The sequence below is a fragment of the Eutrigla gurnardus genome (assembly GCF_963514095.1).
Source record: "Eutrigla gurnardus genome assembly, chromosome: 22".
Classification (NCBI taxonomy): Eukaryota; Metazoa; Chordata; class Actinopteri; order Perciformes; family Triglidae; genus Eutrigla; species Eutrigla gurnardus.
The window spans coordinates 16,197,494-16,213,000 of NC_139933.1; the positions used below are offsets into that span (position 1 = coordinate 16,197,494).

The 15,507-nt window shown below is 43.0% G+C and overlaps 1 protein-coding gene across 4 annotated transcripts; it reads left to right on the plus strand.

Annotated features, from left to right (window-relative positions):
* Positions 1-561: 561 nt before the first annotated feature.
* Positions 562-14,237, plus strand: osbpl7 (oxysterol binding protein-like 7). 4 transcript variants are annotated; one of them, XM_084039634.1, is made up of 23 exons: positions 562-1,089; positions 3,993-4,156; positions 4,281-4,424; positions 4,514-4,567; positions 4,654-4,767; positions 4,840-4,992; positions 5,083-5,200; positions 5,951-6,069; positions 6,158-6,256; positions 6,427-6,450; positions 7,698-7,848; positions 7,947-8,053; positions 8,148-8,316; positions 8,839-8,985; positions 9,066-9,202; positions 9,679-9,816; positions 11,791-11,854; positions 11,977-12,055; positions 12,233-12,377; positions 12,467-12,617; positions 12,749-12,875; positions 12,954-13,076; positions 13,667-14,237. In XM_084039634.1, the coding sequence occupies exons 2-23, from the start codon at positions 4,034-4,036 to the stop codon at positions 13,773-13,775; spliced, it is 2,595 nt and encodes an 864-aa protein (XP_083895760.1). In that variant the 5' UTR covers positions 562-1,089; positions 3,993-4,033; the 3' UTR covers positions 13,776-14,237. The 4 variants fall into 4 exon arrangements, with proteins under 4 accessions (XP_083895760.1, XP_083895762.1, XP_083895763.1 ...); XM_084039635.1 differs by having other exon boundaries at positions 565-1,089; positions 6,158-6,247; XM_084039636.1 differs by lacking the exon at positions 6,427-6,450.
* Positions 14,238-15,507: the final 1,270 nt, after the last annotated feature.

Sequence of the window (15,507 nt, forward strand, 5' to 3'; positions counted from 1 at the left end):
GGTTCTGAACATGTTTGCTTGCTTTAATGCTCACACTTTTTTCCCATCAGGCAGTGCTGCATCGAGCCTCTCTCTGAAACGCTCTTTGAGCTCTTGCCCCTCCCTCCCAAAAAGCCTGCTCTAATTGGTCAGCTGGTACTGCTAAGGAAACGTGATAAAACATAATTTAGCTACCTGTTCTTGAGCTTCTCTTCCCTTTAGCTCTGCTCTTTACTAGCTTAGTTTGAGACTGATATTAAGCTAATGTGTTACTTGGTGACATCACAACTTTACGGAAGAAAAGGCAAGATTTAAAATGAGGTGTTTGAATCAGTTGAGGAGCAGAGTTTCGTTGTGCTTTCACTTTGACATTACTCTATATTACATGAACGAAAATCTACATAACATACTAAAGGAGAAAAAAGCATAAAGGTCCCATTTTTTATTGAGGCATACAGGTGAATGGTCTCGCCTTATTGGTGGATCAAAATAATTGCACATGCTTTTATTTTAATATTCATCACAAACGGATAGCAGACACGTGGTACCGTTTATGAACTATTGTATGTGATGGAAAATATGTGCTAAAGTGCAGTGAATGTGACACAAAATATTTAATGTCTTTAGACTTGCACATGTAAACCTACACGTTCCCCTTAAAATACCATATGTTCTACATGAATTCAAGTTCCCACCTTCGCTTTAAAACGGAGTGAACTGGTGGCAGAGTGAGTGGAGGTTGGTTAGATTTCCCCTCCACCACATCCCTGCTAGACGCCGCGTAATTCCAGCTAATGCGGATAAAGCCCGGGACACGTTGCGCACGGCGCGCGCACGACGCGCGGCTCTCCTTGGATGTGATTTGCGGGGAGGGAGCTCGTGTAACCCGCCGGCGGAGAGGCCACCGGTCGGTGAGATTATGTGATCACAGTTGGTGATTATCTGTGGAAGTAACATGTAGTGATTTTTAGATGGAAAAAAAGCCTATTTTCTCCTCCTTTCTCTCCTCTTCGTCGCCATGGTGATTCTCCGTAGTTCGTTTAGCGCCAAATGAGGCGCGTGTTGGATTTATAGGCGCAGAGGATGATGAGAGTCGGAGGTGGATTTCAGGTAAGACTTTTTCATGGATTTTAAGCATTAGTTCAGCCAGAAAAAACTGAAAGTTTGGGCTTCAATTCAAACAAAAACACCAGAATAATGAGTGTAATTTAGATATTACATATTACAACAAGACTCTTTTGAATGCACCTGTTCATCTTGTTAAATACAATAAATACAGCGTTTCTTTCTCTGTGTGCTCAAACTGAACCAGTTTCACTCAAGTCTATATCAGTGTGGCCGCTTCCTGACTCAATAGTCTGTCCAAATAAAAGCACACGCACTTCTGCTCCAACAGTCTGACTTTTAACAGGTGCCTCCCCTCCTGTACTGTTAGATTCTCTCACCTCTGATTTGGGATTCAATTATCCTTTTTAATTTGATTTAATTCCTCCCTTAATCTATTTACCATCCTGCAAATGGAGTACACTCATTCATAAATATTTTCTTTTTTTAAATCCTCAACTAATCTCTCATTGGGTGCAGTGTTTTTAATCCCCCAAAGTGAAATTATATCTGTCATAATCTCACACCCTCTGCCATGGTGCATCTTTTTGGGTGGACTGTTGCCAAAAATCACCATCACCTCGGTTGACTCGCTTCGTTGGCTCCCATTTCCCCAGAAGGAGCTCCTGCTCTCATATCTGCTCTCTTCTAGGGCGAAACAGGAAAAACATAGGCATTCGACCCAGAATGCATTTTGTATGACTGTGTTGTGTTTTAAAGTTGATTCTCATCCTGAAAGTGCTTAATCTCACCTGCTCGGGACACAGAGACGTACTGTTAATAAGTAACCGAGCAACAGTGAGATAACTGGAACTTTGTTTCTTAGTAAACATCTTGTGGAAAATGTAATTGCAACTAAAGTCGCCATTTGATTTAACTTCTTTGGCCCTTCTTGAGTGAGCGAGCTCAGAAAACCTGCAAATCCTTTCATCCTGTTTTCACCACATGCCGCCATCACTGAGGTCAGTTACTCTCATCCTTTCCTGCTTTTACGTAACGGAGTCCAGATTTAGAGGGACGTTCATTCAGGCTTCACTGAGATGGCGTTTATTATCTACATATGTTGTTCTTTCCTGCTTGAGTGAACGAGGAGCTGGAACCAAATTGAATTGAACAAACAACAATAAAACTCTCATGTTCTGCATGTGAACAGTTTTTCACAAACAAATGGCATTTTATGGATGTTTTAACATGCAAAAAAAATAAACCTGTGACACCAATCTACTGCACTGCGTTTAATTGCATATTAATATAAATCGATTACATACAATCTCAAACATTTTCAGTTACCAATAAGAAATCAGTTCCATAAGAAGGACAAAACATCATTTCAGGCAACTTGCACAAGAAAATATATGAATAAGATTGAAAGAGACAACCATCTTTTTCACTTTTCACGTCCCTAAACTTCTCTTTGAAAAGATCTTATCCTTGTTGTTTTGAGATTTAACAGTGTGTTGATACCAATCCGACATTGTCTGACTGTTGTCCTTTAGCATGTTGTGTCAGCGTTCGGAGCCTCGTGTTCCTTCACGTCCGAGTGGCTAAAAACGTCCCCTGAAAAACCAATTAACCAGAGGTTACTAATCCTCTGCTTGCCGGCCGTGTCACATTTCTCCACCGTAGCCGTTACACCAGCTTGTGCAAAATCACACTTTAATCACTCTTTAAATATACAAGCAATCAATCAGCTGTGGCACGAAAAAAAGAACATTTACACCCCAAGTAGTTCCCGTTGAACAATAACACAAATACCACTATGCTGCACTAGAGCTCCATTAAATATTCTCTCAAATAAACACCATTATGACCTTAAAAAACATCCACACATCTTTTCTCTTTAAACCACACTCATGTTCCAAAAACTCAAGATTAACAGATTATTCTGTGACACAGCAACCACGACAGTGACTCTACATCTTCACCATCTGTTCCTGTTTTTACCTCAAGCACAAACGTTGGCAACCGAAGCCAATTTTCTCAGAATTGCTCAGATATAATAATCTGGAAACAAAGTACTTAAATGTAGCCATATTCACGTGTCTAAAATGTAAAATATTCTCTCATCAGGTGAATGTTGAATGAAGAATGTTTTGTTTCCTGTTCTGGTGACTTTAAGATCTAGAGTGATCTGGATGAAGGATCCAGGACATCCAGGTAGCTCTGTTAGGTAACCGGATTACCCAGAGTGCACTGCTCCACTGAGCCTCTTTCACACTTTCACTTTGGTTTCTTGCCCGCGGCTTCATCAGTCAATATTCAGCTCCTCATAAGGAACAATATAATCAAATCAATTTGATAACAAGTTAAACCGATATACCCTCGGCAATAGAAGATTATTTTTTCTAATTCTAACTTTACACCAAAACAGTTGGTTCATGGGAGGTCGCAGGTCACGGCATTGAAGAGATAATCATTTATTGATCGACAATTAATAAGCAACAACTTGATAATAGATTCAAAGTGTCAAAAGTCATTGATCAGGAAAGAAAATGCAGAAAAAAGCAGATTCCAGCTCCTCAAATGTGCTTTTCTCTGTTTTTATAATAATATTAATTGTATAGAAAACAACCTCACCACAAGGTCTATTGAGTAGCTATTCTGGAGTTTTTGACCACGTCATGTGAGCTTCATCAGCACTTTGAAGACTTTTGTCTATTTATCACAGTTTTCTGACATTTTGAAGACTAAACAATTAATCAGGAAATTTAAATAAAGAAACAATAGGCCTACATTTACATAAAATGTAAATAATTCAAAATATTCGTCACGTGCTGCTCTACCTCTTCTTCACATTTCTCCTTCTATTCTTGGACCTGGAAAGCTGCTTTTGATGAGTTTTCTTATTTGCTGTCATATAAACTGGATATAGTCATAATAATAATGAAATAATATAATCTGTCAACCAGCCGACGACAACACAGAGGGAGTCTTAGGTCTGCGCTCTGACATGGATTCACACGGGTCTTCACTCAACCGCAGCCAATCGCTGACGAGCGGCCTGGAGAAGTCCTCGCCGACGTGGAAGCCGTCTCACTCTCGAAGCAGCAGCACCGCGTCGTCCTCCAGACAGGTGAGACACGTCGTTCTTACTGGACAGAAGGATCATGGGTGTTTATTATCGTTCTTCCTATAAGGGAACCAGCAACTCTTTGCTTTTGTTCTCATTTTGAGTTGTGGTCACACGCTGTCCACAGATAATCAAAGACTGGGAAGTGATCGACGACCTGCAGGTAGACATGAACGCGGGAGGTGACGGCCCTCTGGATTTGACCCCCCCGGGTATCTGTGAAGGATACCTCCTCAAGAGGAGGAAGTGGCCCCTGAAAGGTTGGCACAAGGTGAGATCTGCCGCTCCGTCATCTCATCCTTCAAGATTCATCAATAAAGTTACGTGTTTAAGAAGGCGACGCTTGATCTCTGTTTTCAGCGATACTTTGTGTTGGAAGTCGGGAACTTGCGTTACTCCAAAAACCAACAAGATGTAAGTTAAACGTTATGACAGGATTTTTTTTTTCACCTGCTTGATTTGCAAAACACTTAAACATAAGTTGCTTTTTCCCACTAAAGGTCTCCAGGGGGAAATTCCAGGGCTCCTTAGATGTCAGTCTCGCTGTCATGTCGATAAACAAGAAGTCGAATCGGATCGACTTGGATGCGGGAGACATTCTCTATCATATGAAGGTAAACATCATGATTCAACAAACCTTCCAGATGTAAAAAAGACAAGTTCATGACCTATGTTGTCTCTCCCAGGCAAAGAGCCACGAACTCTTCTACATCTGGGTCACCAAGCTGCAAGCCCACCGGCTGTACAAGAAGCACGAGGCGGCTCACTCTCACGGCGGTTTCCTCCACACTTCGTCCCACGGCGCCGCCGACGGGCGAGCTCAGAGGAACGGAGATCTGGTGAGCATCGAACGAGCGACCAAGTCAATGAAATGTCTCCGAGTGACTCTGGATGAACTCACCGGTGATTTCTTGCCTCTGTGAAATCAGAGCCTGTCGGATTCAGCCGGCACTCCGGCGGGCGTGCTGCCCTCCGCCAACACCGCCGTGAACAGCAAAGTGTCGGCGTGGCTGCAGCAGAGTCACGACCCGGACACCTGCGTTCAAGGTACGTGCTAAATGACGAGGGCTGCAGGAAATCAGTTCCCTCGTCTCGAAGTCTGTTTTTGGTTCGATGCCTGAAATGAAGTCTGTGTTTAACACACGGTTTTGTTCTACGAGATAAAACACGTCAGTAAATACCCCTCTGGGGAATTTTGCAGCTTTTTCGTTTCTTAAAAAAAGGCGGTTGCTAACAAGCGGCTAAGCGAACGTCACCATGGCGACCAGCCCGCCTTCACAGCCTCGTTGTATAACCTTGTAGCATTTTTCTCCTGATTACATTCAAGCTTCAAAAATCATCAAACTAATGTCTGAACAAAACAGATCTTATTTTCTGCAATAATCCACAACCCCAGTGCCGTTTTGTGGAGGGAACCAGTGCGATACTACCTTTCAAGATTCCCTGCAGCGCTCTATCTGAATAAATATGAGTCCCTTCAAAGGCAGATTATTAAGCCTGTTTTTGCTGCAGAGGAAGTTGCCTCAAAAAGATGCTATTTCTGGTTTTGCTGCATCAATTTCAAACGGTCCATCGTGAGTCTGAAGGTGTTATAGAAGAAGTATTTCAACAAAACTGGTAGAAGTGTGCTTTGCATTTCTATTTTCCTAAATGATGCAACTTCATGTTAAAGGGATAGTTCAGATAATAATAATAATAATAATAATAATAATAATAATAATAATAATTTATATCGGTTGAAGTGTACGTTGTATTTACAATAACTTCCCCACTTTAATCCATCGTGTTTCCTTCCAGAGCTGAACCGCTGCCATTTGGACCTCTCTCAGCTGAACTGCTTAATCCAGAGGCTGCAGATGTTGGAGGCGGGCCAGTCTTTGACCAACGGAGACCTGAAGCGCATCATCAGCACACAGGTAGACCGCTGTTCACCGGGGGAAACAGCTGCTTTCTGGGCAGCGTCACATAATAAGATTATTTATTTTTCTCAATATTATGATCTAGAATCTGTCGCTGGAGAAGCCGAAGAAGCCGAGGTCGGGGAAGATGTGGGGCCACTCCCGCACGTTATCCAGAGTGGAGGCCCTGGGAATGGTAAGAATGGTCCGTGACCTACTCTCTCTGACATTGATCCAGTGTTTATGTATATTTGAAATACTAATCTATTGAAGTCATAACTTAACTCTGACTAATGGTGATTAGAAGATATTGGGTTGACGTTTCTAACCTCCCAACCCATCGTGTAACATTTGGGGCCTTTCTCTAATCCAAAGCCTATTCGTGGAATTACTAAATCGGTGAGTTGGCAAATAGGCAGAATGAACTTCATGAAAGTTATTAAAGGGTCTCCATTTACACACTGTAACATCCTGAACATGAAATGTGATTGTGTAAATAATGACATGAAAGAAAATGCTTTTATTTTAGGTTAAAGTTACTACAAGGAACTTTTAACTGGTTATGAAACGTTGGCTGTTTCTATAGAGTTGATCTTATGGCACATTTGCCAGAAACTCCTTGAGGTCAGGACAGGCCGTATTGCTGGGCCGCCGTGGAGGGAAGGGAGGCCCGGGTACCAAAACCAGACTCCCTGACCCTGCTGCAGTTAAATGAGAGGTTTTCTAAAGAGACTCTGGTGCTCTGAAAAACTACCCCTTTTCTCCAGAGAATGAAATGGAAGGTTCCTCGTAGTAACTTTAAAATGGTAACTGTAATATTATGTTGTAGACGCCCTTCCTCTTAAGCACTGTCAACGTCAACAACATGGTTTATATACCACAGTTTCCTGTGAACATAGCCAAGACATGAGTTTAGAAAGATTGAATTGTAGACTGAGTGAATTAGCAAATAGATCAGTGAAGTAAACCTGTATTCTGTTTAGATACTAGATCCGTAGATCTCAGTTCTCTAGAAACAAGAGTTCTGTTGGTGTTCTGTTGCTCGTACTGCAGCTCTGACGGTTTTCTTTCCTACCAAACAAACAAACGGGATTTAAACATAAAAGTGAACACAGTTCAGTAGCTGGTGGGACAGAAGACCTGCAGGGCTGTGGTACCTGGGTTTGAACATGAAATATGTCGTTAACCAGATGTTCCAGGTGTGTCCTGATTAGATGATTTTATCATATCCACCTATCTTTAAAGTTCAGCATCGATTTGGCTGAAAAAAGCACAGGTGGAACCTGTGATGAACATTTTTATGACTCTCCTTCCATTTCACCTGCGACAATCATCACACAACGCCATGCAACGACAAACAAAACAACTGAAACTGTGCGAGGGATCAAGAATTACAATTTAATTAGTAACAACTGTGTACGGACAATATGCTCATTTGCTTTATTGTTGAGAATAAGATGAGAACATCTCTGTATGCTAAATATGAAGCTACTGCCAGCAGCTAGTTAGCCTAGCTTAGCATAAAGACTGGAAATCTGCGTTCCAGCATCTCTAAATGTGTGGTTTCATGGAGTCTTTGCACCTTTACACCCACAATTGGCTGATTACAACCATTCACTGAAGCGTCTCTCTGTTCACCTTCACAGCTGTCCTCCAGTCACCTGGGCAGCTCTCCTCAACTGGGTGCATCTGCCTCCTCTATCCCCGACTACGTCTACTCCCAGCTGTCCCCTCCTACTGTCACATCGCCCGAGGGCAAGAAAATCCAGCAGGACATCTGCGCCATGTCGCTACGAGGTCAGAAAAACAAACGTACACACACACACACACACATGTAGACGGGGTTCCTACAAGGCAGCGTCCCCCCTGAAACCTGTCTTCCTGTTCCTCTTCAGTGCTGGCGTCCCTGAAGACGGTGCATGAAACTCTGTCCCAGGAGAGGCAGAAGCTGCAGGAAGTCTGGGAGACGAACCATATCCACCCGACCAGCACGTTAGCCGAGGTAAGACTGGTGCTGCCTGTCTTGTGGATTCTCTCGCACATATTCCCCTCGTGGGTTTTTTGACGGCTGGTTTTCTTTGTTACTCCACCGACAGCCTGCAGCAGTGGGCCGCTCGTCCCGCGGACCTCCTTCAGTGGCCGATTCAGCCGCAGAGTATTTCGACGCCAGCGACGACATCCTCTGTGGGAGTTCCTCTGAGGTGTCTGATGAGTCGGGACTCAGCGATGGAAGCACCACCAACTCTGAGCCAGAGGAAGGACATGGTGGGTACCTATCCATCCATGCAGGGCATTTATAAAAAATATATATAAAATGTCAGTGAATTATGTTATTTTCATCTAATCTGACCACAGGTTGTTTGAGTACCAAACATCAAACATAAAGCTTTACTATAAGAACTGTGTTCAGTTGGTGTTTTTTACCTGGAAACTTTAAACTTCATGAAGAACCTTCTTTTATTGGTGCTTTTTAAGTGAAATGTCTCAAAAACTATTGGCAACCTCCAATTCTGAAAAGTGAAGCCAAACCTGAAGTGCCTTAAACTGCTGTTTTCTCTGCTGGCCATCAGGGGGCGACTCCTCTCTGTATAGAAGTCTATGAGAGAATGAGCCTACTTCTCCGTTGATGTTTTATCTCAGTAAACATTGTAAACATGAGTTTATGGTCTCAATCTCTAGTTTCAAGTCTGTTGTCAGACTATTGTTCTTATTTTTGCCTGAAGAGATAATAGCAAACTACCCTTTTTTGCTAAGACTCATATTATTTCTTCTCATCCAACATGACAGCGTCGGCCACCAGGAAGTACCGTGCTAGCATTTCCAGGACTCCAAACAGCATTGTTCCCAAGAGCACCGGCCGGCGAACGACACTGCCCGCTCACTGTCCCGACAACAGCCACGTGGGCCTCATGGCCATCCTCTACAATAACATCGGCAAGTCGCACCGCCCCGGAGTTACCTAGGCATCCCTTTAGCGTTTGACAGGTTACTTTATGTGCCGTGTCTTTCCTCAGGTAAAGACTTGGCTCGAGTGTCCATGCCGGCTCCCCTCAACGAACCCGTTAACCTGCTGCAGAGGTTGTGTGAAGAGCTGGAGTACAGCGAGCTGTTGGATACGGCCAGTAACACGGCCGACCCCTACCAGAGGATGGTACGACTGTCATACAACTCTCATTTGTTGTAGCAACCCTGCTGAATCTGCACCTGCCTAGATGTTTGTAATATTCACTTAAAATACAATTCAAGCTCCAGTCCAGTTTCTAAACTGTCCAAAAGCAGGAGAATGGCTGCTTGTTGACTTGCGGCTGCACACAGAATTATCCAACAATCAAGGCAGTTACATGAGCAACAAAGTGACTCCATCATATATATTTGTTATATGTTTCCTATCCTCCTCCTGATTGTCTCTGGATTGTGATGAAATAAGAGAACGGGAAGACAAAATAAGATCATAAAAAATAACCTGAGCATGAGAGAAAAGTGCATAAATGTGTGTATTATTTAAAATAATATTAAAAAAAATTAACTGAACAACAAGATCTTCAAAGTTGGCATAGAAACAAAAAACGATATAGTCTGCACCAATCTATGGAATGCAGATTAAACATGTTATTTCATCTCCTCCAGGTTTACATCGCTGCCTTCGCCATCTCCGGGTACGCCTCGGCGACGTTCAGGAACCGCTACAAGCCCTTCAACCCCGTGCTGGGAGAGACCTACGAGTGCAACAGAGAGGACCGGGGCTTCCGCCTCATCAGTGAGCAGGTATCTCTCAAACAGAACTCTTTGTTACCAGATGTTGTTATTAGATAATATCTATATTCAGCTTCCGTACTGTCACAAATTTCCTATTGAAATGCAATAATATACAGTCACAAAAAGTGATTCACTTTTGATTGGAACGCTAACACGTTAGCTCAGAATGTAGCGTGATATGGAGTTACAGAAGACTGTGGCGAGAGACATTTTCCTGTATCTGTGTCATGTGGGTGTCACCATTGCCCCGCCCCCTTAAGCAGATGAGAAACAGACCCTGAATATAAATTTGGCAGAGGATTAAGAAGGGACTCAGATTGCGTAACACCTACCAGTGCTGCAATCACCGTTCAGGAAACCGATCCCAGGCAGGTCTTTGTCACGCTTCATCCCAACTGGGATGGAGAAGATCGCTATCAGATGTGAGTTCCAGGGGGTGGAGACACTGAGTGGACATATGAATGGACCCAGCTCAATCACACCTCCATCACGTGATGAATTCATTATTAGCAGTGCAACTGAGTCCAACAGTGGAATATACATATGTAAGTTAGTGACTTCTCGACGCCAAGAAATTGACAGTATCAGTGAATATTCTCACACTGACAGCACACACAAATACACTGACCTGTTCTGTGAGGGACTCTGCTCACTGGGATTACTACTGGTTCAACAAACAGACCCCTCTGTAGCTCACCCAGTAAGGTTTAATGCAAACAAGGTTGTCAGATTCTCACAAGTGGTCTCCTGTATTCACGGGAGAAACGATCACTATCAGGAGTGAAATCAAGAGAGAACACACTGAATGGATCTATGAATGGCAACCAGACACATCAAACAGACAGTGAATACAGGATTGGATATGCTACTTCTTCCCACGATGGATTATACAAATGTATGGGAACAGAAGGGACTCTTATTCTGCAACAAAGTGGAGGCATCACTTTGAATGCCTTGTCTTATAGACCTTAGACCTTGTAAGGGCTGACAAGACGGACCTTCCTGTAAGGGGCAGTGTGACCCTGACTTGCTCTGTGTGCTCATCATCTGGTTGGAAATACTACTGGTACAGATTCGAGGGAACCTACAAAGCCCCGATCACACAAGATGATGTCTTGGCTGAGGAAATCCTTGTCTCACAACAGGGTCTCATCAATGCATGGGAGAAAGAGGAAACCCAGTTTACTACTCAGACTACAGTCTGTCAGTACAGATCCATATCAGGAAAAATGTTCCAAACGAGGCTGTTGTTACTTTGCAACCCAACCGGTCTGGAGTGATCCCATAAAATTGACAGTATCATACAATAAACCTCAGCCGGTCCTCACTGTGTCTCCATCATGGCTGAGTCCTGGAGCCTCGGTGACTCTGAGCTGCAGTGTTCAGCATCCGTCCATTTCCCTGCTCTGACTCGGTTGGGAGATGACTGGATCCTCCTGCAACTGTACTTGTGTGAGTCTGGATCACTTCACAGGGTAAAGAGATAATCCTGGCGAGCCCTGCCCTGTTAGTTTTAGCTGCAAACTGAGAATCAACTCTTTTTTTTCTACAAACAATGCAGTTCCTAGAATATGATTTCAGGTCGGCACATTGATGAAGTGTTCTGATCTGCATTTCTTTCCTGCTTTGCTGCAGATTCATTATAAAAAAATAAAGCTCAAAGCTCGAGAGACTCAAACTGAGGAGATCACATGAAGTTTTCACGAAGTTTCATCAGCAAAGCAATCCATAGTTTATAGTACGATGATACAACCACTCCTGCTACCATCGTTGATTATACATCACAATATGGGATCAAAAAACATTCTCTAGAGGCAGTGTTGTTGATAATACAGCTGCATTGTGGGTAATGTAGTCCCCCACTTTGCTAATCTGTGGTCTTTTTAAAGAAGCTGAAATGTTCATGCAGCAGCTTTCAATCGTCCTCACTCATAAAGACGGTTTCATAATCCTGAATAATGAGTCTCCTGAACACCTCACCAGGTCTGCCATCACCCCCCCATCTCTGCATGCCACGCAGAATCCCAAAACTTCTCCTTTTGGCAAGGTGAGACTTCCCGTTATCAAACCAACATTCTTCAATCTCATGCCGTTTTATCCTCTACTTTGCTTTTCTGAATGCATTTGAAAAGCTGATCAGAAAATAATATTCTCAACGTTCGTTTCCAGACCAGCGATGGAAAAATAAATTCTGGGGGAAGTCGCTGGAGATCCTGCCAACAGGAATGGTGAACGTCACTCTCCCGAGGTAAACGGTCGACACGCGGCTCATTACAACTTTAAAATGATACAGTTGGGACAAACCTTGAAACAGCATTCTATGCTTTCATCATCAGAGCAGCATTTAATTGGATATTAACTGATGCCTCTCTATACTGTCACCTGTCAAATATGGCAAGATAATCCAAAATATATTATAATTCAGGTACGGAGACCACTACGAGTGGAACAAAGTGGTCACCTGCATCCACAACGTCCTCAGTCAGCAGCGCTACCTGGAGCATTACGGAGAAGTCACCATCCGCAACCTCAAGAGCAACGTGTGCACCTGCAAGATCACCTTCGTCAAGGTGAACGCAGCCACTTCCTGTAACCCGCTCGGCGCCCTTTTTATACTTCATGTGAGTTTGCAGACTGACACGTCTGTGTTTTGCTGCAGTCTCGATACTGGGGTTCAGACACCAACAAGAATGAGGTCCAGGGCACGGTGCTGGACCAGAGCGGCAGCGTCATCCACCGGTTCGGAGGTCTGTGGCATGAAGGCATCTTCTGTGACACGCTGCCCACCCCCAAGTGTGTCTGGAAGCCGAGTGAGTCACATGACTTGTTGTTTGTGCTGCTGAGGTTCTGCTTTAGAGGTTGTGGCCTGTCGCCAACATCTAATCGGCGTCAATCCGGGCGTCACGTTTGCTCACCCGAGAGGCTTTTTGTCACCCCCCAGATGCCCAGCCGAAGGATTACCTGCTGTACTACGGCTTCTCCACCTTCGCCATGGAGCTGAACGAGCTCACCGCCGACCTGAAGCCTCTGCTGCCTCCGTCAGACAGCCGGCTGCGCCCGGATCAGAGGTGAGCAGAGCTGGAGGACGGGGGTGGAGACGAGGTGACTGAACCAGAGTCAGTGACGACTCTTCTTCTCGTTAACAGGTTGCTGGAGGACGGACAGGTGGACGAAGCGGACAGGAAGAAAGACGATATCGAGGAGTTTCAGAGGGAGCGGAGGAAAGAGCTCGCCAAGCGGGGAGAAGAACACGTTCCACGATTTTTCAAGTAAAATTCTAGACTGTTATAACTTCGTGTACTGTTACGACAAATGTACGAACCCTCTTACTTCAATGATTTATAATAACGATGAAGCCTTATTATTATGTATACATTATTATCAATACTAAATGTAATATGTTACGGTTTGGTTGCATGAATGTTTCTGTATTTAAATTCAGGTTGTTGATCCGAGCTTCAGATGAACGTTTGCTCATCTGAGATTAAATCAATGGGGGTAAAACATAATATACAACGAGAGCTGCAATTAAGGATTATTTTTATTATTGATTAATTCCTTTTTTCTCCTCCTTCTTCATCATCTCGTCCTCCTTCATCACCCCTCCTCCTTTATCATCTCCTCCTCCTTCTTCTTCTTCTTCTTCTTCTTCTTCTTCTTCTTCTTCTTCTTCTTCTTCTTCTTCTTCTTCTTCTTCTTCTTCATCAACATCATCTCCTCCATCTCCTTCTTCTCCTCCTCCTCTCCCCCCTCCTCCATCTCCTCCCCCTCCTCCTCTCCTCCATCTCCTCCTCCCCCTCCTCCTCCTCCTCTCCTCCATCTCCTCCTCCTCCTCCTCCTCCTGCTCCTCCCCCTCCAGGAAAGCCAGGGATTCCTGTGGCCGTGACGTGTGGTTGGCCAACGGGTCGTACTGGAAGCTCCGGGAGAATCCAGGTTTTGCGAATGTTGAGAATGTGTCAGTGTGGTGATGCAACGCCACAACCAACCACCGGAGGGACATTTACAGATGTGGGCGGAGGATGTTCGGACAGCACATATGACCCGCCCTGAGAGTCGTGCAGAGCAGCGATGGTGCCGCCCGTCTCCTCTTGCTCCTCCTCGGCGCCCATGACTGGCTCATGGGAAGCTTCAGCGCCTGATGGTCTCGTCAGACCACCAAGTCCCCCAGAGTCCAGTACAGGTGATGAAACATAGAGAATCTGTCATCACCGTCAGTTTTCTAATGCATTTTATTATTTTCATCTTTTTTTAGACTACTTCAGTCCACACAAACGTGTTTATAAACTTTATATGTTTAATCATTTAACAGTTTTCTGCAGAAAAGACTGAATGTGTGACACAAACACTCTGCAGACCATGAAGTGAAAATGAAAACTCTTTTAAGGTTGTCAGGTTAGTAAGGGGCCTCATCATCATGGAAAAACATTCAACTCCTCCTCTTATGAGCAGTACAAAGCTGAAAGTATTTCACTCAGGAGTTGGTGGAGATCAAAATGGAGCAAAAAGAGGAAGAGAGTATTTCATACGGGGTGAGAAACACCACCTGCATTTTTCCTGCATTTGTAGACTTAAACGATTAATTGATTGTTCAAGAAAAGAATTGACAGATTCATCACGAATCAAAACAATTGTTGGCATGTGAAATACCCAAAATACTTCACATTACTGAGTTTGATGCTGAAGATGGTCGTCATCACCAAAATAAAAGAGTTAACAATAAACTTTAGGACAGTATCTGTCTAAATAATTTGGTCGTCGCTGACATAGATCATATGGTGGTGCAATATGTGCATTTATTTCATATTTTTTAACATATAATTCATCAGTCAAGGAGAGACACTACAGATGAATGAACTAGACACCAACATGAAACTTGCCCACTTGATTTCACACATTAAGGCTTTATTTTTAATGTTTAAATGTTGTTTAAATATGCAAATAAACAATACATGCTAATTTGCATAACTTTCATAAATCTGAATATTAGACAACCTCAGGTTATGAATCAGAATTTCAGCAGCCATTTAAAAAACTATTTTCTTCATGTTTAAGGAATAAAATGCTGTATAAATCAGGTTATGAATGCTATGTGGAAAACCCCTTGGTGAAAACCCTTTGAGTATGAACAGAAATGAAACTGGAAATATTTCTAGCTCATAATCTGAGAAAAAACAAATTTTGGAAAAAAAATGGCCTTTAAAGATACAGATTGTAAAATGACACTGCAGGTGAGGAAAACGAATAGATATCACCACAAAACTGCAGTTGATTACTTACATTAAGAATCATTTTTCGTATTGCAAATTTTCTTGAAATGTTATGTTAAAATCTACAGAAAAAAAAATCAAATAAATTCTCCAATGAGTATTTTTGTCTCCATTAGTCTGAAAGAAGACAAATGGAGACAAAGTAAAATCGCCCATAATCTCCAAAGTGACCGGTGCCTGTAGTGTCTCACCTTAAAAAAAATAACAATCGACATTTATTTATATTTAAAAGATATTTACTGTGTTTTTATGTCATTAATTGTGTAAAGAATATCCAGCTGGTTGGAAACATGTACATGCTGTATTTATACAGTTTATTAAACTGTCGACGTCACAACTGTGTTTTTAAATTCTACACTTAATAAAAAATTATGAAAACAGTCGAGATTTGTCGTGTGTAAGCTTTAATTTCATGAATAAAAAAACAACAATA